This window comes from Psammomys obesus, unplaced genomic scaffold (assembly GCF_907164565.1).
Source record: "Psammomys obesus unplaced genomic scaffold, mPsaObe1.curated_primary_1811, whole genome shotgun sequence".
In the NCBI taxonomy this organism is placed as follows: domain Eukaryota; kingdom Metazoa; phylum Chordata; class Mammalia; order Rodentia; family Muridae; genus Psammomys; species Psammomys obesus.
The window spans coordinates 3,158,044-3,181,641 of NW_026592890.1; the positions used below are offsets into that span (position 1 = coordinate 3,158,044).

At 41.7% G+C, this 23,598-nt stretch overlaps 1 protein-coding gene across 1 annotated transcript in view; it reads right to left on the bottom strand.

Annotated features, from left to right (window-relative positions):
• The window catches only part of Ipcef1 (interaction protein for cytohesin exchange factors 1), a 74,251-nt gene that overhangs the window by 14,800 nt on the left and 35,853 nt on the right, over nucleotides 1–23,598 (bottom strand). The window contains exon 7 of the mRNA XM_055615842.1: nucleotides 12,881–13,253. Within this exon, the coding sequence (XP_055471817.1) occupies nucleotides 12,881–13,253 (373 nt within the window). The remainder of the gene's footprint in view (nucleotides 1–12,880; nucleotides 13,254–23,598) is intronic.

Below are 23,598 nucleotides of genomic sequence, written 5' to 3' on the forward strand. Positions count from 1 at the left end.
AGTAAACTTTCTCCAGATTTGGTTCTATTCACTTCAGAAAGGGACGGTATACATACCATATCTTTGGGGCAGAATTGACTCAGTGGTTAAGAGCCTCTTACAGAAGACCTAGGTTCAATTCACATGGTGACTCACGACCATCTCTTAGTACAAGAGATCCAGCCCCTAGAGATCTTCTGGGATCCACAGCACCAGGCACATATAGATGCATGTAAAACACTCATGCACAAAAAAACAAAATAAATAAATCTAAAAAACATAAAGTAACTATAACCCAGGCCCGTTTTTTAGCAAGATTGGAGACATACCAATGTTTTAACTAATGCTTAGATGTTCTCTCCTTCCCAAGATTGTGCCCAATGAGTGCATCGCCCCCTCCTCCTCCACACCATCCTATTGTCTGCTTCTGGCAGGACAGGACAGCTCCTAGAGGCCCAGGATCTGCCAGTGAAGAACGCTGTATGTAGATTCTCTCTTGAAATGCTGTATTTTCAACTCTGCCTCCCCCACTATCTTATTTTTGGTCTTGCTTGTGCTTTCTAGAATGTGGCTGTTTATTTTCTATTTGGAACATTAACGCTGGCTTCAGAACAAGGGAGAGAAATTCAGACAGTAGATTTCATGCCAGAATTTGAAAGAGAAACCTTTTAGAAAGTTGAAAAGTCCAAGTAATGTCCCAAGGGAAATCATTTTAATCTTCAAAGGTAAGGCATTTGGAAAGTACTAAAGAGGGAAAAAAAGTATTACAGGTTTCATGTGCAATGTTCTAGTGTTTGAGAAAAACAACAACAACAACAACAACAACAAAAAGGCCAGGGAAGACATCTGTCACCAACAAGGCAGACAAGAAAATGGTGATCTGTACACACTGCATATCCTGAAAATAATATTTACTATATAGCACCTGATGCTTAGAGACCAAAAGGCTTTTATAGTCATTCTTTACATGGTATTTTGACAATCCTACAACATGGCAAGGCCTAAATAATGGCAGGCTTTAATTATTCAAATAAGAACAAGTCTGGACAGCTCATTTTAACATAAAAGTGCTCCTGGCCAAGCATGTACGCAGAGCATCATGCTGGGGGACGAGGCTGCAGACTCTGTGGTTGCAGGCGGAGCAGCTTAGACACTGAGATCGTCTTCTCTGACAGGCATTGACGGTCCCACCAGCATGCCCACAGTATCATCCCACAGCCCTGTGAAGAGCCTCGTCAGCACTGACATCAAGGAGAGAATGTCAGCACAATGAAAGATCATGGCACTTGGCCGAAGGCACGAGGAGACAAAGATGGGTTCACCTGCAGGCTGCCACTCTCTCTGCTGCCCTAGCCTGTAAACAGTGTGGTGCAAGCATGGGGTACCAACGTCATCAGTTCCTATACTATGACATCCCATGAATGTGGTGGGCATGGTGAAGTCTCATCCACACAAATCCCAGTGGACACTCTTAAGCCAGACAGTCCACAGATATTAGAACAGTAGGCAGCACATCCCTGCTTGCACTACTCTTCCTACAAAGGAAAAGGGCTACTCAGAGCTTTGTCTGCTGAGGTGCCCAGATTGGCCAGAAACCTGCTAGGTCTGAACTAGGCAGCTAAAATAAGGAAACACTTCCATTCCTCATGAGGAGAGTCGTGTACACGACCTGTCTACGTGAGCAGAGGATAGGAACACGGTAACGCTGTGCGTGAATAGAAATGAGATGGAGGTGCTGAACAAATGGCTTAGCGAGTAAGGAGTGTGCCTTAGGCACGAGGGCCTAAGATCAATCCCCATCACAATGTGCAGAGGTGTGACTATATAATAAAATATAATGCATTGATTAATATAATAATTTATATATTTATAGAAGCAATACATGTGAAATTTAGAAAAAAGTTAGAATTTTGGCAAATTTGCTTTATTTCTTATATTTACGGTTGTAAGCCTACCCTTTAATGGCTGAGCCATCTCTCAGGCGCATGCTTCATTTCTCAAACACACATACACAATCCCAGATGAGTGTGTGGTTCAGTGACAGGCAACCTGATTAGCATGTGAATACTCTGGGTTCAGTGATTAGTAGGGCAACACATGAGCAGGACAAATCAATAGCTCAATTCCATTTATTTGTGCCAGTGATGAATAGTTACAATTAAGATAAAAATAGATCTTAAAATAGCATTTAAACAAGACAGGAACCGAGCATATCTGTCCTCTGAGAGGCTCCACCCAGCAGCAGATCAAAACAGATGCTGAGACTCACAGCCAAACTTTGGGCAAAATATAGAGAGTCTTGTGGAAAAGTGGGGAGAAGGATAGAAGGACCTGGAGGTGCCAGGAGCTCCACAAGAAGACCAACAAAGCCAGCTAACCAGGGTCCAGAGGGGCTTAAAGAGACTGAAGCACCAACCAATTATAAATTCGAATTTTATGATTCGAATTTGGTACAATCATGAATGTACTAAACATCATTTAAAAAGAACAAGGTAAAAATATTTCCCAGGTATTAAGACTTCAAAAAAAAAAAAACTGAAAGAATAGTATAAAGAAACAGGCAGGAAAAGAAATGGACCAGTGGATGGATGGGTGTCTGCAAAGAAACAGACTGACAATAAAAGATGCCACTGGGGACTTAAGAGAGCATCTGAGAGAAAGGTCGTATTTATAAAAAAGATACTGGGGAGGATTATACATGTGGATAAGGCAAGGCAATATTGCATCTTGTTCACGAAACATAGAAAAGTAACTTCAAACCATTTCTACAGCAGGAAATAGTATCTTCATAGTATCTGTGTATGTGGCTGGGGAGAGGGTTCACTTGGCAAAGTGCCGGGTGAGCAAGTACAAGGGCCTGACTTTACACGGACAGAACCATGTAAAAAGCTGGCTTGACGATCCAAGGCAAGCATCTGCGCCCCAGGAGGGGGTGGAGAGAGGGAAATCTCAAGATCACTGGTCAGATGGCAGCCTAGCCAATCAGAGCTCCAGGATCAAGAAAGGGCTTTGTTTCAACAGTGAGGCATCCGGCATCACTTCCTCAAGCACATGGAGACATGTATACGTGTACACATGCACACACACGGGGGGGAGGGGGACAAGAACACATACAACACACATAAAATCAGTGGAGGAAGCAGTTTCTTCGTTAAGATGTAAAATGGTATTACCCAAAAGTTCGTCCAAGATACCATCTAGCCCTGGTAAGCAGTTTCCTCCCACCAGCTGCCCTCATCTCAGAGGTTCCACACCCCAGAACACTGTCACAAGCTGGAGACTAAGCTTTGGCACATGGACTCTTGGAAAATTTATCCAAACCATTACACCTGACAAGAGCAAATGCAACCGAAAAGATTAGCAGTTGTTTGAGACTTGGAGAGGAGAAGGAGCATAGAGGACTCCAAATGTTGTAGACCTCTTTGAGGTTGTCATGGGGATACATCACACAGATGCACAGCAAAGAGAACCCTAATATCAACTACAGACTGAAGTTCTGTGGAGGGCACAACCCCAGCTGATACATCTATAACTGGACCCCCACAACTGAGGCTAAGAAAACATTCCAGAAAAGAAGACAGAAAGATTGTACACATGAGAGAACCAAGATGTCTGCTGTGAGACACTGTTTTCATATATATGAGAGGGAGCTGAACCCATGGAAGCTTAACAACATGGTTGCCTAAGCAAGACTTGCACAAATGACACTACCAGTTGACATGCCAACATGGATGTCATAAGGCCCTACCCCTAGAGGAAGACAGCCAATTGCTGCTAAGATTAAAAACGACCCGTTTTCTCCGGGGACTCACTAGGTTGGATATAAACTGTATATAAACATATATATCTATAGATGTGTATACATGTGTATACATGTGTATACATGTTGTATGCATACATATGTCTGTATAAAACAGTAACGATTAAAGGAGATGAGGCCATGGATTGGAGATGAAATGAAGGAAACACAGAAGGAATGTCTCAGTATTTGGTTTTGGTTGTAGGAAGTGAACCACACTCATGCAAAAGTTAAGCCATCAAGAATTGTGGAGGGGGAAGGGTTCAGAGAGTGTACTTCCTGCTCAGGTTCTCTATACATCTAGCACTCTTTCAGAATCTAAGCCTAAGAATCGGAAGTGTGTTTTCCCATCAGCGTTTTATGCATCCGCCTAGAACTGGGCAAAATGTGTCCACCGATAGAGATGAGTTTTCATGGTGTTTTAAAACAATGGCATTCTAGAGGGCAAAGAAAGGGGACAAATTCCAGCAATGATAAAGAGGAAAGCTAATATGGTGGCTACTGTGTGTGTGTGTGTGTGTGTGTGTGTGTGTGTGTGTGTGTGTGTGATGGTATTCCATGTATATGATACTTTTTACCATCTTCCCCTGCCCTGAGTGTGTGTGTAATGTTCTTCCATGTACAGTATACTTTTTACCATGACAAATCATCCTCAATAAAGAAACACTGAGATCTAAATGTACAGAAAGACATGAAAGTAACTAGAAAACCAAACATTTATCCACAAACAGAAAGAAGTTATGAGAAAAATCGAAATAGCTAACGACCATTTTAGTAATTCTGAAAGCCATTCATGTCCACCAGACCATATAATGGACAAGTAAGAATGTTGGAATAATTGACAGTCCTACAGTGGTGGGGATGTAGCAGATGACAGACTCACGGTTAAGTGAGTTCAGAAATGACTCAACCATCAAATAGCAAAATGTGCCCTAACTTTTCTTCTAGTGGGCTCCTCTAAACTCTACGCAAATAAAACAAAAAGAGGAAAAAGAAAAAGAAAGAAAATGCTCGGAGGAGTAGATAAGCCATCCTGAGCACAGAGCCTTAAGCGGGTTTCCAACATGCGGCACCCCACAGCCCTCTCCTCTCAGGAATAAACTGGGGGTTCTAGTCAGAGAAGGAGGCACGGACAAGAGCAGTGCTGCTCTTGCTGTAGCTGGCCCCAGGGCAGAGTTCTCTCAAAACATTGTCTCAGTTCTCCACTGTGTTCACACAAAACCCTTCCCCTTAAAACTCCCTTCTCCTTCTGCAAATCCTACCAGCATGCACCACCAAAACCAGCAACCTTCATAACAAAGGGTGCTGGTCCAACTGGATGTCTACATGTAGAAAAATGAAAATAGATCCATACTTATCACCCTGCACAAAACTAAAGTCCAAGTGGATCAAAGACCTCAACATAAAACCAGACACATTAAATCTGTTAGAAGAAAAAGTGGGGAAAACCCTAAAACTGATTGGTACAGGAGACAACTTCCTGAACAGAACACCCATAGCACGGGCTCTAAGAGCAATCAATAAATGGGATCTCATGAAACTGAAAAGCTTCTGTAAAGCAAAGGACACCGTCCTCAAAACAAAACGACTGCCTCCAGATTGGGAAAGAATTTTCACCAACCCTTTATCTGACAGAGGGCTAATATCCAGTATATATAAAGAACTAAAGAAGCTGAAAAGCAGCACACCAAGTAATCCAATTAAAAAATGGAAAACAGTGCTAAACAGAGAATTCTCTGTAGAGGAATATAGAATGGCAGAGAAACATTTAAGAAATGCTCAACCTCATTAGCCATCAGGGAAATGCAAATCGAAACGACCCTGTGATTTCACCTTACATCCATCAGAATGGCCAAGATGAAAAACTCAAGGGACAACACATGCTGGAGAGGTTGTGAAGAAAGGGGAACCCTCTTCCACTGCTGGTAGGAATGTAAACTTGTACAACCACTCTGGAAATCAATCTAGCATATTCTCAGACAACTAGGAATAATGCTTCCTTAAGATCCAGCTATACCACTCCTAGGCATATATCCAAAAGAGGCTCGAGTACACAATAAGGACATTTGCTCAACCATATTTGTATCAGCTTTATTTGTAATAGCCAGAAGCTGGAAACAACCCAGATGACCCTTAACTGAAGAATGGATGCAGAAATTGTGGTACATCTACACAATGGAATATTACTCAGCAATGAAAATCAAGGAATTCATGAAATTTGCAGGTAAATGGTAGGAACTGGAAAGGATCATCCTAAGTGAGCTATCCCAGAAGCAGAAAGACACACACAGTATATACTCACTCATATAGACATATAATATAGGATAAACCTACTAAAATCTATACACCTAAAGAAACTAATCTAGGGGGAGGACTCTGGCTAAAATGCTCAATCCCCATCCTGAAAGGCAAGCAGGATGGACAACATAAGAAGAAGAAAACAGGAAACAACCTAGAAACCTGCCACAGAAGGCCTCTGAAAGGCTCTGCCCTGCAGACTATCAAAGCAGATGTTGAAACTTATGCCCAAACTTTGGGCAGAGTACAGGGAATCTTATGTAAGAAGTGGAAAATAGTAAAATCTGGAGAGGACAGGAGGTCCACAAGGAGAGCAACAGAACCAAAAAATTTGAGCACAGGGGTCTTTCCAGAGACTCATACTCCAACCAAGTACCATGCATGGAGATAAACTAAAACCCCTGCACAGATGTAGCCCATGGCAGTTCAGTGTCCAAGTGGGTTCCATAGTAATGAGAACAGGAACTGCTTCTGACATAAACTGATTGGTCTGCTCTTTGATCACTTCCCCCTGTGGGGGGAGCAGCCTTACCAGGCCACAGAGGAAGACAATGCAGCCACTCCTGATGAGACCTAACAGACTAGGATCAGAAGGAAGAAAAAGAAACTCTCCCCTACCAGTGGACCTGGGGAGGAGCATGCATGGAGAATGAGGAGGAAGGGAGAGGTTGGGAGGGGAGGAGGGAGGGAGGGAATTAGAGAGGGGATACAAAGTAAATAAAGTGTAATTAAAAATAAAATTAAATTAAAATTTAAAAAAATTCAAGTGACAACACATGCTGGAGAGTATGTGAAGAAAGTGGAACCCTCCTCCATTGCTGTTGAGAATGTAAACTTGTACAGCCACTTTAGAAATCAATCTGGGACTTTCTTAGACAATTAGGAATAGTGCTACCTCAAGATCCAGCTATACCACTCCTAGGCCTATATCCAAAATATGCTCAAGTGCACAACAGGGATATTTATTCAACCATGTGTTTGTAGCCACTTTATTTGTAATAGCCAGAATCTGGAAATAACCCATATATCCCTCAGCTGAGGAATGGATACAGAAATTGGAGCACATTTACACAATGGAATACTACTCAGCAATTAAAAACAAGGAAATCATGAAATTTGAAGGCAAATGGTGGGAACTAGAAAAGATCTTCCTGAGTGAGGTATCCCAGAAGCAGAAAGACAGACATGGTATATACTCACTTATAAGTCGACATTAGATATAAAATATAGGATAAACATACTAAAATCTGTGCACCTAAAGCAGCTAAACAAAAAAGATAAGATAAGATGGATAAGGTAATCAATCCTCACTCATAAAGGCAAACGGGATGGACATCAGAAGAGGGAGAAAACAGGAAACAGGATAGGAGCCTGCCACAGACGGCCACTAAAAGACTCTACCCTGCAGGGTATCAAAGCAGATGCTGAGACTCATAACCAAACTTTTGGCAGAATACAGGGAATCTTATGAAAGAAGGGGGGGATAGAAAGACCTGGAGGGGACAGGAGCTCCACAGGGAGACCAACAAAAAAAAAAAAAAAAATCTGGGCCCAGGGGTCTTTTCTGAGGCTGACACTCCAACCAAGGACCATGCATGGAGATAACCTAGAACCCCTGCTCAGATGTAGCCCATGGCAGCTCAGTATCCAAGTGGGTTCCCTAGCAAGGGGAACAGGGACTGTCTCTGACATGAGCTCATGTGGCTGGCTCTTTGATCACCTCTCCCTCACGGGGAAGCAGCCTTACCAGTCCTGAAGCCTTACCAGTCACAGAAAAAGACAGTGCAGCCAGTCCTGAAGATATCTTATAAGCTAGGGTCAGATGGAAGGGGAGGAGGACCTCCCATATCAGTGGACTTGGAAAGGGGCAAGGGAGGAGATAAGGGAGGGAGGGTGAAATTGGGAGGGAATGAAGGAGGGGGCTACAGCTGGGATACAAAGTGAATGAATATAAATTAATATAATATAAAAATTATATTAATTAATATAAAATTAATATTAAAAACAAAAATAAAAAACTCCCTTCTCAGCACAGGCTTGCGCCTGTGCCTCCCTCTGAACATGGCCATCTTCCACCCAATTCCAGATGTCACTCATTTTCCTACTTCTAAATCTTCACCAGCTTCAGAATCCTTGTTCTGCTGAGTTTCCACAGCCTTCCACTCCTATGTTCTAGCCCCAGCAAAATGTATGGAACTCAGAAAACGTTAAAAAGGTAATAAAATTCTGACTACCACAAATGACATGGTTGTACGGCGCAGATTCGCAGGCAACCTAGTCAGTTTATCTTGTGGTGACTTGGGGAGACCTTCGGCACTCAAGTGGGGGCCATGAAAGACACTGTGAGTCAGTCATCCATGCTGAGATCCGAGCCATGACAGCCAACTGTCACACACACAAGATGCTCCTGTTAGCAAATATGTATCCCTACTTTAAGGTCATTTCTCATTCTACTACAAAATAGTATTACTGGAAAATACTTTATGGACTAAATTAAGTTCTAATTACACAGTGACTGAGGTGAGGCAGGGCACAGAATCCCTGCTCTCTCTCTTGTTTCCAATTTCCACCTTTACTGTGTTACAGAGGCCTCACACCCCTCTTAGTTCCTGCCTCCTTTTATTCTATCACAGCCTCTGACCTAAGCCTAAAAGGACTCTTTGAACTCACAGGTCCATCTATGTCATCACCTCAGTGCCAAATGGTCCTGGTTTACCTTTTGAAATTAACTGTGCCTAGTCCATCATTCAATACTGTCCCAGTTTCCCTCCTACCTCCCAGCCCCAGGCCCCACCTCCATGCAGGACTCTCCCTTTGGTACTGTCTTCTGTGTACCTGCTTTTATAAATCCCTGTGTATCTCCTTTGTGACACCTTCTTTGCTTTCCTTTCTTTTGTTAATTCTGCTTTCTCCCTCCCACTCACCTCACTAGATGTGAAGGTGTTTTAACCTTTAGATTTCAGATGTGTTAATCACAAAGTTCAGGAGCACAAGTTAGAACCACCATCATCATAATAGCAGCAATGCTAAATTGAGCTGACTTCACTATTAGACCTGGTTTAGTTGAGCTTTGTTTTGTTCTAATCTGCATTTCACAGTAATGGTCAGAAAGTCGTTCTCCAAAGAGAGGAGGAGCTCACCGTAAAACAGAGGTGAGGTGAGAGCTCAGTTAACCCCGCCACCTTAGAAGGCTTGGGGGAGAATCCTAGAGTTGTGGCCATCTGAAAGTTGCAGCATAGAAAGGACAGAGGATGCCATTGACATCCCATCCCCTTTTTCTAATGGCTTACACCGCTGGAAGGAATGTCTAAAAGGATATTTAAATTCAGAATAAAATTCCAGAAACCTCAATTTTAATTGCATACCAACTGCAAAATATTTCTTTCATCGTCTAAACAGAAGAAAGGCTATAATACACGCTGTCTGCTTTTTTCAGAACTCAGCGATTAACCTTTAAGATTCTTTTCTAGGATAAATGCTTCTTTCCCCAAAAAAAATGTATCTTGAGACTAGATCTTAATCTTCTAAAAATCTAACTCTTTTCATGGATGACAATGAAACCACAAACCCTCATATAAAGCATCAGCATAATAATTTAGACACTGAAATTTCAGAGGCTCTTCTCTACATTGGAAAGTTAATAATTTTTAGAAGTCAAACACACACACACAAAGCTACCTTCTTCTCCAAACAAACACATTCACAACACCCAATTTGATTACTCAACAGCAAATCACAGCAAACACAAGGGAAGATTGGGCTGCCGTTTCCATGGTGATGACTTGATGTGGTTCAGCTCTTCTGGGAATGAAACCAAATCCCCAAAAGCAGGGGGGGAAAAATCAGCAGCAAGAATTCTCTAACATATGGCAACTGCCAACAAACCAATGTGGGGAAAATACCTTTATATTCTCTTCCTCTCTACCAGGAGAAACACCTTCCCATTACACTATTAGAAAAAGCACCTAGATTTTGTTGGTCATTCTGTGTGTAATTCAAAACTGACTACTACCAGGTTCCTTTATTCTTAGATTAAGAGAGCTGTTGCCTCCCAGCTAGATTCCTCCACTCACGAATCCCCAGGATAGCACTTAAACCGGGGTGAGAAACATATCCATCCTCCCATGACAACTCCTCATTAATCCTAAAGGGAAACTCAATCTGTAGGCTTGGCTCTTGGGAAGGAATGTAAATGCATTTTAGCATCTCTAATGCTTTAGAAGTCTTGATTGCCACAGAGAGGAGAGGGTTATTTCTACACTTTTAAATTTTATTTCCTTTAATATCATCACCATTAATACTATTATTACTGCTGTTAGTAATGGAGCTGAGGGCACACATGCGCCCACAGTACATGTGCAGAGGTCAAAAGTCAACTTTTTAGAGTCAGTTCTTTTTTATTTTCCACTTTTATGATTGTCCAGAGGATCCAATTTGGGTTGTTATGCTTATACAACAAGCACTTTACCCACTGAACCATCCTGTCCATTCTGCCTTTATTCTCCTAATCTAATTATTACAGCGAGTTCTTAAACAGGAAACAATAGCTTGTTTTGTTTTCCCAATCTTAACATCTGTGCTTTTTTTTTCTTTTTAACATTTATTTTCATGACAGTTTTGTACAAAGTGTTTGATCATATTCACCTCCTCTCCCCAGACCCATGCCCTCATCCCTAGCCTCACAACTTTGTGTCCTTTAAAAATGAACCAAAGGACCTTCAATACTAACTTGCACTACACTGCCCAAATAGTCTTGGATGTGTGCAAGGCCACATCTGCACCTTGTAAACAACAAACTAAAGGTCACTTGAAATCTACACTTGAAAAGTCTGTGTCTTTACAAGAACGAAAACTCTATCGACATGCAACATACAGTCAATGAAAATGGCCGCCTCCACATGGATAAACACCTCCAGTGATAAAGGCGCCCAAGAACAAGCTGTCTGCTCTATTTTGAACAGCTTGTAGCTTCAAAAAAAGTTTCTTAACTCATATTTCCACACACCACTGGCCTCAGTTGCGCAAGCCCAAAAATACACGATGAAGCCTAATGCTTTGTCCAACATCCCCTCATGTATGTGTGGTTGGATGGATAGAGCCCACTGCCCCCATTCCTCCCAAGCCGCATCTCTGTCCTCTTCCTCAGTGGTGATGCCTCCTGTCTCCTACCGACCCTACCTACTCAGCGACCTCCCAAGTTACTTGGCTTGCCAATGACTTCAATTCTCAGTGAAGGTTTTCAAGTGAGAAGTTGGCCCAGATTGGAGGTTTTCATATAAAATATTTAATTTAAAGCATCCATGGAGGGCTGGAGAGATGGCTCAGTGGTCAAGAGTACTAATTGCTCTTCCAGAGATCCTGAGTTCAATTCCCGGCAACCACATGGTAGATCACAACCATCTATAATGTGATCTGATGCCCTCCTCTGGCATGCAAATGTATATCCTGGTAAAGCACTCAAAATAAATACATAAATCTTAAAAAAAAAAAAAAAAAAAACACCTAAAGCATCCATGGAGAAAGCCCTAGAGAGCAATGAATACTGAGGTGACTTTGAAAATGAGTTACTAGCTTGGCTGTTTAAATTTACATATATTAAAATAACACACACACATACACACATGTGCAGGCATTCTGGCCTACAGTTGTGATTCCTGACCTAAATTATTCTTTTTTAAAAAAATAAATTAATAGAGCATATCTGAAACATTGATACTTTTTTAAGGATTGACTTTATTATCTATTCCTCTCTTCTCCTCTCTCTCTCTGCGTGTGTGTGTGTGTGTGTGTGTGTGTGTGTGTGTGTGTGTGTGTGAGCGCGTGCACCGACAATGCATGTGGGTTCACACAAAGGCCAGAGGAGGACATAGATCCTCTTATGCTGTAGGTACAGGTAGCCGTTGGTGGCTTCCCTATTTGAATGCTAGACACTGACCTCTAATGCTCCAAAAGAACAGCAAGCACTCTAAACCACTGGGGCTATCTCTTTAGCCCCCAAATCTGAGAATTTAAGGAGACCCCCCCTGCTCAGGGTACAAGAGAGTCATCATTCATGTCACGGGGCAACTCCCACAAGTTAGTACAGCAACTAGCAAGCCAACTTCCAGCAGTGCCTGAAGTGCAAATCCATCACACCAGCGTGAAGGAGGCACAGTCAGAAAACACTTATCAGTGGATAACGACAGGAACAAGTGTTTCCTGAAACACAGCGGAAGATTACCACAGAATATTCAAGGACACACTATCGATTTTAACCTGCAGCTGTTTCCTTTATCAAGAGAAAACTGTTTCCCAGGAATATAAGCTGCTGTCTGCTCTGAATCGCAAGTTCTGCCCTCCAAACCACAGGTGAGGTATTTGCCTTCTGTCGACCACAAAGATACCCTTACGAGGTCACTGGTCTTCTCCAATAGAGGGCTGCTCTAAACCATTTGGCAACATCCAAGCCAAATAAAACCATCCCACAGATCCCTGGGGACTAATTGCCACAGACCCCAGACTATGGAACCAAAAGAGAGAGAGAGAGGTTCATCCAAAATTATGGGAGGTATTATTTTATGATCACATACCTACCTGCCTCATAGTCTAAAGCATTTGTTTACTTAACCAACACCTACAACAGATAAAAAGTGGCCTGGCCACAGGAGCTGCCACAGGCAAACTCTAGAAAAGGAGCTGGAGGCTTAAGTCCCAAGTGACTAATTATCAAACGGCCATTCATGAGTTTAAACACTTTTGTTACAAATTTATATCAGAGTTATACAATGCCCCAACAAATATTCATTATTTCATTTCCTGGCTTACCCCTGTCCATTGTCCTTGATCCAGCAGCTCTATCGGGGACTGTCAGATGGTCTTGGTTATTACTCAATGAAGAAGTGTCATCTCTAGATAAAGAGTTCAAAAAACCGCTTTCTGCCATGACGGAGCTGTTTTCTGGGGCCCGGCAGTTGCTTCCTTCTGAGGACGCAGGCGTGTGGACCTGCACAGCGAAGGTCAGGGGGTGCCCCACATTTACCGCAGCAGGCGAGCTGTTAACCATGTCCAGCCAGGACTGTCTTTCTTTAGATCCCGAGGAAGGAAACCGGCTGGGCGCCTTTACTGTGTTTTCCAGAGAGGAGAAAGAAGACGATGTTTCCCTCCGTTTAGGTGAAGAAGAAGATGCCCGCCGTGCAGCCTATTTTCCACAAATAAAATCAGAAGAAGGAAGAGGAGGAACAGGAGAAGAAGAAAAAAGGCATTTTGAATTAAATTACCATTCTCTTTGTTTTTATTAAAATTCTCCCAGAATTGTCTCAAAAAAGTAATCAGAAATATATTTTCTTTTAAATCAAGGAACAAATATATGATACTTTTTTCTCTATGGAAGCTACCAGAAGCCATTCTCTAAAACTGATTTGTGTAAGTTTGAGTTCACCAGATAAGATCTAAAAAATCTCTATATCAAAAATTTAAAAGTTTTAAGTTTCTCCAACAATTTAAAGACTCTCTTAGAACAATTCTTTGGAATGCTTGTGGGTACAATGATAGCCTGTCAGCTATTCTTGAATTCACAATGAAATGAGCAAAAACAACTGAGGAAGGTAATTAACGGAAAGAAAGCAGAAGTCTGGGGTGTGGCCCAATAGAAGACTACTTTCTAGCAGGTGCAAGACCTTCAAGTAGCAATTACCTACTCCTTAGCACGTGACCCACCATAAACTCATCACCATAAAACTTAAAAAATAAGCTAAACATGTCACTTCAAAAGTCTTCACCACAATCTTACATGTTATCATTTTGTGACAGGGAATCCAGATGTCCCAGTGTGTGTAAGAAATCAGAGGAATCCATTCTCTCCTTAAACCATGTGAATTCCTTGTAGTGAACCCAGAGGTCAGCCTTGACAGCAAGCTTCCTTAACTATGGAGCCATCTTGCTAGCCCCAGTCACTTTCAAATTTTAATACAGTTTCACTGAGTGAGACAAGAATATATTTATAGCCCCTGAATTCATGAGAAAGAAGGCAGGGCTGTGCCGCTGATGGAGATCAGCAGGTCACTGTGGGATCCTCTGACAGAGACTTTGAAGCGTGCTTCCAAGGGCAAATGATCACCCTGAAGGACGCTTCACCAATCCACAGACATAGTACCAAGGCCACATCAACAATAAGGACATTCTGTTGAGACAGACACCACTTATGCTGAGATTTTATATTACTTACATTTTGATAATGCAAAATTTTGAGAATTTTGACAAATAGTTAAATATGCATATGATATATATGTACATATATACACATTATACATACATGCAAGTAGTTTTAGGTGAGTTTATATTTTTGAATGCTACCCATACCAAAAGAAAGCTCTGGTAACTGCTTCCACTTTTAACATTATTCACCAATAAAATCCAAACATCTAGACGCAGTGTGCTCTAAGTTACCCTATACCCCCACCATGGCATTAGACAGAAGGTTGCTTGTGGTTCAGTTTCATGCCGTCATCCTATTGAATAATCCTGTCAACCATGGAAGTGTCAGGGTAAAGACTGTTAAAAGAAGAAAACATCCGGGCCTTCTTCAAAACCTCTGAAATACAGCAAGCAAGTCGGAATGCTTACCTGTGTTCTAACAGTACAGCGCTGTGAGTTTCAAGTGCTCTGAGCTTTTGATGGGAAGAACTGCGACTAACTAACATGTGTCTTCACAGATGCTCAGTGAATGTAGGCTGCCAAATGATCGATAAATCTACTGTGCTTCTTTTTGTAATGTGTGTGTTGTGCACCCCTGGAATCGTGAGGAAGATGTCAGGAATTACCTTCAAGAGTGCTTCCACCGTATTTACTGAGACAGGTAAGGTCTCTCAATCGATCCCAGAGCTCACCATATGGCCACTTTTCCAGGCAGGTTGTTTTAGGGACCTCGCCTCCCTCCCCCTCCCCGGTCTCCACCTTCTAAATCTGGAATTACAACCAAACCACCACATCTACCCAGCAATTACTTGGGATCTGGGATCTGAACTCACGTCTTCATGCTTTCACAGCAACCATGTTAGCCACCTGTCTATCTCTCCAGCCCAGAAATAAATCTACTTTCAATATTATCAGAGCATTAAAATGACTAGTAAGATATGAAAACAACTCATTCTGTGAAGTGTCAAATAGCTTGACAGCTGGCAACCCAGACCAATTAACAACTAGTCACCTAACCAATTAAACAACCAAGAGGACAAAGCTCTGTAAGTCCTGCTTCTCCAGGAGAGGAACACACAAGCCCTACACTATCCAAATAAATGCACTGATATTTTACTCATTAGATGAATCTATAAAATAATTAACTGCTTCAGTACTGGCACATTCTCCTATTGTGAACTATTCTGGTCAAACTCGCCTTCTGTTTCATTGGCTTCTCTTCATTGCAGAGATCAAGCCTGAGCTCTGTCACTCTTGCCGTGGTGATTTAATTGGCTTAGAGAAAAATGGCATTTTTGAGAAAAAGACCACAGTTGCAGCTACACTTGCTGTGTTTCTTTCTAACCTCCAAACTCTCCTTTAAGAACTAGGGAAGGGCTTCTTAATGAAGAGCTGGTCAGGTCTGCAAAGCATTTTTGGTTGACTGTTAATGAAAATACTCTTACTCCATGTTCCCAAGACCCCACGTTCCATTTGTAGAATTGTTTTCTTGTCCCTCCTCTTTTTTCAGAGCACATGCATTTGTGTGTGCATGCTGGCGGGGGCTGCCTGACAACCCCAAGTGTCTTTCTCACAGTCCACCTTGTTTGTTGAGACAAGGTCTGTCATTGCCCTGGAGCTAACCAAAGAGGCTAGGCTGGCTGGCCAGCGAGTTCCTATGATAATCCTATCTCTGCCTCCCTGCTACTGAGATTATAAGTACATCACCACACCAAGAACTTTAAATGGATTCTGAGATCAGGCTGAGACCCTCGTGCCTCCAAGCCAAGCACTTTACCAACAGAGCCATCTACCCTGCCCTAGATTTTGTTTTAAAATTTAAAAAGAGTGAATATTAAAATGAATGAAATAGAAAAAGAGATGTGAAAAACTGGGGAAGGTTGAAAACAAACTGAGAAAAAGGTATCTGTGTTAGGTGTTGAGGGTAGTCAATGAAACAGAAAGTGAGAACTGCAGAGCAAATTGGACACGGAGTTCATTTCAGAAGAATCCACCTGGGGTCACTTTTGTAAATAACACATTGCCAAAATATGGCTTATTGTTTTCTAAGATTCTGTAGCTGCCAGTAGCCAATACCAGGCACAGTATCCTGGCCTTCCTGTAATTATCCTTATCATATACTTACAAAACAATAGAGAATGAAGGCAGAAAGGCATAGGTACACTTTCTCTCCTCCCCATCCCTGTTTGACTAGTGAGTCTCTCTTTCAAAGCTAGTTCCCATGCCTGATCCTGTAGGAAGTCTCTCCAATAGCATCAGGCTGTAAGGATACCATACCTGGTGCCCTCTTCTTCCACATCGGATGAATATTAGTTTATTTGACAACATATTGCTATTGCTGATTGACTGCTAAATCTTTTCTGGTGGAGCTACTTGAGAACAGGCTGTTTTTAGTCATTTTTACACTTGCATTTTTTTCCTTGCATCTGTGCCCAACACATAGTTGGTTGATAACAAATTACTGCCAGGAAAGAATAGATGAGAGAACCAGCTCTGCAAGAAAAATCTGACCAAAGTATCTTAGTCTCTTACAAAGGAGCTTCCTCAAATCTCCACCAACTTGCTGAATCGACTGATAACTTCAGGAGAGAGGAGAGTTATGAGAGTCAAATAGACCCACAAATGCTCACAATCTCAAGCAGCTTACTTTTCCAAGGGAATTGATAACAACGTGTTTGTAATTCATTTCTGAGTGTCGGAGTTTCAAATATCTTCAGTGAGAAAACTGAAATCATATTAATGATTGCACCTTCTACTTATTACGCTTATGTATTCATGTGTTTGTGGGTGGACACACACACACACACACACACACACACACACTCTCTCTCTCCCCCAGAGAAGAGCTACCGGGGGAAGTAATTCCCTCCTTCCACCATGTGAGTCTCTGGGATCAAACTCAGCTTATCAGGCTTGTTGACAAACACCCATTCTACTGTGATATCTCCCTGGCCACGTGACTATACTTTTTAACTGACTGACATGATTGAATTCAAATATCAAAAATAGATCTTCTCATTTTATTTGTAGGATTTTTTATTATTAGAAAACTTTAATTAAAATGCTAGTTAGCTCTAACATCCCTTTTAAAAAAATGTGTTCAAAACACAAGCTCAACATGATGAGAAGCAATTTAAAATAACCACTAAAAGCTGGTAATTAGGAAGAAGTGATTCAGCAGAAGTCTTAGCAGCATTAATCAGTGTGTGCTGGAGAAGGAGCTAGAAAAAAAATAACAAGATTAACATAATAAAACCAAATGGTAATGAAGGAAGGAAAGTATACATATTTCTTTACATAATTTTTGTATTGGGGTGTATGTGTGTGTGTGTGTGTGTGTGTGTGTGTGTGTGTGTGTCTGTGTATCTGTATATGTGTGCCTGTGTGTGTGTCTATGTGTGCATGTGAGCACAAATGTGTGTGATGGAGGAAGGGGGCACATACCACAGCACACCTGTGAAGGTCAGAGGATAACTTCCTGGAGTTGGTTGTCTTCCACTGTGGTTCCAGAAATCAAGCTCATGTCGGGCTTGCATAGCCCAGACTTTCTACATGTTTATCAGCAGTATTAATAACAGTAAATAAATAGGTTCTCTAAGCCCTGAGAGGCTCTATGGCTATTTTTCACCTACATAATAATTGAAACAGGACCTTGTCTGTCACTGACCTCCTGGGTAACTTTAGGCAATTAACAGACAAGATATCACTTCCCACAACAATCTTCGGTATGCATGTGACTTTGCAAAGGTCATTTTTATCTTCAGTCATATTCTACTGTCTTCCTGCTAACACTCCATTGGCCAACACTCTGCACCAGGCGCCTTCTAATACCAAGAACATTTCTAAAGCAAAACTACATCACAGTCTGTATGTGTTAGATGAACTCTTCTATGGCTGCCCATCACAAGTAGAAACCTTTTCATTAGCAGAGAAGTTATGTGGGCTGCCCTGACAGCGTTGCCCCCTTCCTCCCCTTATCTGCCATATTGGCCTTTTTACTTCCCATGTGCATATCTGGGGTCCCTTCCAAATGACTGGCTTTCCCTGTACATCTCTGGTAGGCTGTCTTTGGGCTCAATTCCAGTATCAGTTCTTCTGCACAATCTCCCCTAACTGGAGTGCACAGAGCAACCCCTGTCCACTCTCCTGGGCACTTCATGGTTTTATCTTCTTCACAATGTTTATCGTTACTTGAAGGCATTTGTTTCAATTATTAATTTGTGGCCCCTCTTCAACTAACCACTTAATGATACTGATGCTCAAGGGAGATGGTGTCCTCAACAGGGCCTAGCAGGTGGCAGGTACACAAAATTATGCATCAGCTTCCTGATTGACAGGTACTTAAACAGGAGCTAATAATACAATGTGAGAGAATATATATATATATATTTCTGGTTTATTTTCTGAGACATGGCTCACTGTGTAGCCCAGGCTGGCCTTGAACTTGAACTCCTCTTGCCTCTGTACCCGAGAGATGGGATTATAGGTCTATGATATTGTGCTTAGACTAAAATAATATCTTTGGTAAAGTATAAACATCTTGAAATTTCTACCTACAAAGTCATTAGGTTTACTTGCTTGGAATTTTGTTACCTCGTTTGTAAAACTAAAACAGGAGCTTTCTGAAAGTCTGATAGAACTATTGTTCTTAAGGGACGTGCAAAATCTTTGTACAAGGGAAAACCAGTCTACATGCTGGAGGAATGGCTCAGAAGTTAAGAGGACACTTCTCTTGCTGAGGAATGGACTTGGTGCCCAACACTCATGTCAAGTGGCTCACAGCCTTCTGTAACTCCATTTTCCGAGATCTGACGCCCTCTTCTGGCCTCCAAGGGCAGTGTACTCATGTCTACACACCCACCTACACATAAATAAAAATACAAACTTCTCTGTGTGTGCCTGCCTGTCTTCTCTGTCTCTCTCTGTCTCTCTCTCTCTCTCTCTCTCTCTCTGTCTCTGTCTCTCTCTTTATTGTGTAGCTCTGGCTGTCCTGGAACTTGCAATGTAGACCAGGCTAGACTTAAACTCACAGAGACGTACCTCTTTCTGCCTCCCAGGTGCTGGGATTAAAAGTGTGCAACACCATGAATGGCCCATACTGTTTTAAAGGAGTGCCCAGGGAAATATTCTTGGAGAGTGTGGATGAGACCATGATAGCAGTCCACTTTTCCACCTATCAATGCATTCAAGTTCAAACATGCACTGGGCGTACTTATAAACATCATTAATAAACAAGAAAATATTAAATATGGCTTCTGATTTTAATGATTTGGTTGTTAGGGTCTAGAAAGATAGCTCAGTGGTGAAAAGTATATATTACTCTTACAGAGGGCCCAGTTTTGCTTCCCAGAATCCACATTGGCTACATTATTCATGTGTTGTGCATATATATATATATATATATATATATATATACTCAGGCACACATACATATACATAAAAATTAACATTTATAAATGAATGCAGTAATTATATAAATAGCACAGACACCTAAAGCCCCAAGCATAAGGTCAATTATAGCAACAGCATGAAAAGGCATAAAAAAGTAAAGTGTTCCTGAAATGCAGAGAGAATTTAGAATAAGAACAAGGTAGAATTGTATATATATACCCATTACTATGAATACCGACTAAAAGGATTAACAGAAAAAAACACCCTCCAAATAAGAATTAAATAAAACCAAAAACAAACTAAAAGGGCAAATCTGTCCTGGGTTAGAAGACACGGAATGCTTCAGCAAAGGAAGTCATGCTTATAGCAGACTGAAAGATGCTGTGAATGTGGAAGTGGAGTGGCATCCAAACTAAAGCTTCCTACAAGCTGAGAAACTTTCTCCCTGCAGGCACTGAAGGGAAGCCTAGAAGATTCAGGGCAAAGCAGGCATTTTTCTGGGCTGATGACAAAGGAGGAATTAGTGGTAAGAATGTGACAACGAATGTGAAGTCTCTATGGCCTTGAATAAAAAGGCCAAAGGGTAGGGCCTCGGATGGTGATATAGGTCTTGAATCTTAGCACTTAGGATGATGAGGTAGCCAAAGCTCTGTGAATTCAAGGCCAGCCTGGCAAATCAGTATTATTAAAAGTACTTTTTGTATGATTTCTTGAACTCTACCAAAGGTTTGGTTATGAGTTTTAGTATCTGCTTTGATACACTGCTAGGTAGAGTCTTTCAGAGGCCCTCTGTGGTAGGCTCCTGGCCTGTTACTTGTTTTCTCCTACATCCAATGCACATCCCATTTATCTAAGTAAGGGTTGATCATCTTACCCTGTGTCCTCTTTCTTGTTTATCTTCTTTAGGTGTATAGATTTCATTATATTTATCATATCTTATAGGTCTGTATAAGTGAGTGTATACCATGTATGACTTTCTCCTTCTGGGATACCTCACTCAGAATGAAAGAAGGGGGAGTTAGTATGACATTGAAAGGATAGGAGCTCCACAAGGACAAAATATATCTGGGCACAGGGTCTTTTCTGAGACTGGTTCTCCCACCAAGGACCATGTATGGATATAACCTAGAACCCCTGCTCGGATGTAGCCTGTGGTAGCTCAGTAACCAATTGGTTTCCCATGGTAAGGGGAACAGGGACTATTTCTGACAGGAACTCAATGACTGGCTCTTTGGCCTCCCCACCCCCCAAGGGAGGAGCAGTCCTGTTAGGCCACAGAGAAGGACTTTGCAGCCAGTCCTGAAGATACCTGATAAAGCAGGGTCAGATGAAAGGGGAGGAGGTCCCCCCTATCAGTGGACTTGGAAAGGGGCATGGAGGAGATGAGGGAGGAAGGGTGGGGTTGGGAGGGAAGGAGAAAGTGGGATATAGCTGGGATACAGAGTTAATAAAATGTAACTAATAAAAAAATAATAATAATAATTTAAGAGGAGGGAAAAAAAGTACCTTTTGGGGTCATTTAAAAAAAAACAGACTAGAAACAGGGAAAGAAAGAGCCTGTTGTTCCAATGACCGCAGCACGTGCTAATGAGGGGGTTGGAATTAGCCAGTGGGAGCAGGAGGCAGGACGAGGTGGTGGGACAGCCGCCCTGCTAGCGGATGTGAAGACGAGCTGTCAAAGCAAGATACAAAAATATACAACATCGAGTTTTAGCAAAGTTTGAAAATCAGTTCAATTTCCAAACATAAAGCTTATGATTTTTTTTTTCCTAAGGAGAAAGTTGGTTTTCCTTCCTCTCTGTTTCTTGCATGCGTGTATATTATAGGTTTGGGTTTAGATATTATATTCACTGCTAAGTCTTCCAGTAATTACCTATTTGAAAGTGTTTGTACCATTTTGTATAGTGGATATTGAATGACCAAGTGACATTTGGTAGACAGCTATTCAAGACATAGCCTGTTTAAATGAAATCTCTTTTTCTAAAATTATCCTACACTTGTTTGTTCAGCTCTCAACTTCCTCCTCTATCCCTGGCCAATGAGCCTCTATTCAGAGTTTATTTTACTTCCTGCTACTTTCGCTTGCTTTAGATGGCTTGCATCAATGTTCTGTGAGACACAAAGGAATTGTTCTTCTGAAAAGCATCAAAGAGTGAATACTGAACCATTCTATTAAAATATCTGCCTGAGCTGCCTGAAGCTGGGGTTATAAATATTTATCCCCCTTTTTATATCTGATCCAAGTCTTGGTGGTCTACGCTCAAAGCACACCCAAGTCCCAGCCATCTCGCTTACCTAAGGGCCTGAGTGCCATCCCAGAAAGCTCATTGCCAGCTTGTACCACAGAACAATGCACACTTTTCTGTCTTCTATGAAAATAGGCCTCTCCCTGATGCTCTAGGTTTCTTCCATATACCAGCCCCGGTCAAAACCAACTTCACACCCCTTCTGCTCACAGAGTTCAAAGTCCTGCTCAACGGTCACCCAGCTGACTCAAAATGCCTCTGCAGGCCTTTCCTCGGCTCTAAGCTGGTGGGATACATTCTGATCATCTGTGCCAATTAGGCGCCAAGCCGGCTCTCTGACTGCTTCTCTCCTCAGCCATCCTTCTCTACTTCTTCCATAGGAGACCATCCATCTATGATGGCCACTGCGTCTATCTCTTTGATGAGGGAGTTTCACCCCACAAAGAGTTCCAAGAAGAGAGTTCACAACTTAAAGTCAATCAACATAAACAGACCAGGTTATCAGGCAGTGCCTTTAAATTTAAACTTGGAAGAAGAAAATATCTAGTGAAAGCTTTAGTGCCATTAATAGCTCTTAAAACACTTAGTATCTTAGGACGCTGAGACACATGATATGAGAAGTTGCTTCCTTTTATACTCTTTGAAAAACTGAAGAAATTTGAATAATGAGATCTACGAACTATCTTTCTAAATGCAATGTACAGAACCCCTGTCTATTTTTAAGCCTTTTAAATAAGCCTGGAGGAGGGAACACTATCATTTCCTTAAGAGTCAGGTCATGTTGGGGCTGGTGGGACGGATCGGCGAACACAGTGCTTGCCATTCAAGCTCAAGGATCTGGAGTCAGAATCCTAGCACCCACATAAAATGTTGGGCACAGTGACAGGCAAGTGCACAGAATGCCCACAGTGAGAGACCCTGGAGCTTCCTGGCTGGCTAGCCACCCTCGGGGATCAGTGAATCCTAGGTTCTGTGTGCAATACAGAGGTTGGCTCCTGAAGAATGACAACTGGGTCCACCTTAGCATACACTTCTACATGTTCCACACCTAGACACAGAAAGGCGAAAACGGAAGTCCGCCCACTGTCATTCCTGGGAGGCCTTTTCAGCTTGAAAGAACAGAATCTAAAGCTGTTCTTCGCTCTCCCACGATCCTGTAGCGTACCACATCCCCTAGTGGAATTCAGCCCATTGTCATTTGCTGCTAGAACCAGAAGTCCAAACTCTCCAGTACTGAAAACTAAGATTATCTAAATAAGATAAGCTAAGCACTGAATTAATTATTCTAAACCTTGAGAGTTTTGAGACAGCTTTCCAGAATAATATTATTTTATTCTGTTGAGTTCAACTTCATGAAATGAAAAGTTACTGCCCAACTGTTAACAAACAAAAACAAAATCTTGAAAAAAAAAATTTTCACCCTAGGCTAGCCTATATCATACTGAGTAAAACAATAATTTGATTCATCCTCTGGATAAAAGCCATCCAGATTTTTTTTCTTCCACTTTGCCTATTTAAATAGTAAGCCTAATGTTATTTAACCAAGTGTCTTCTGTGTGTGTGTGTGTGTTTGTATTTTTTTTTTCAGAAACAAGAGAAAATAAAAACAAAATCTGCCTAGGAAATGTGTGAGGAGAAGTAACATACTCTGTTACTAGGAGAAAAAAATAAATAAACCAACTATTTAACATTTGTCCTAGTTTGGTTTTTGTT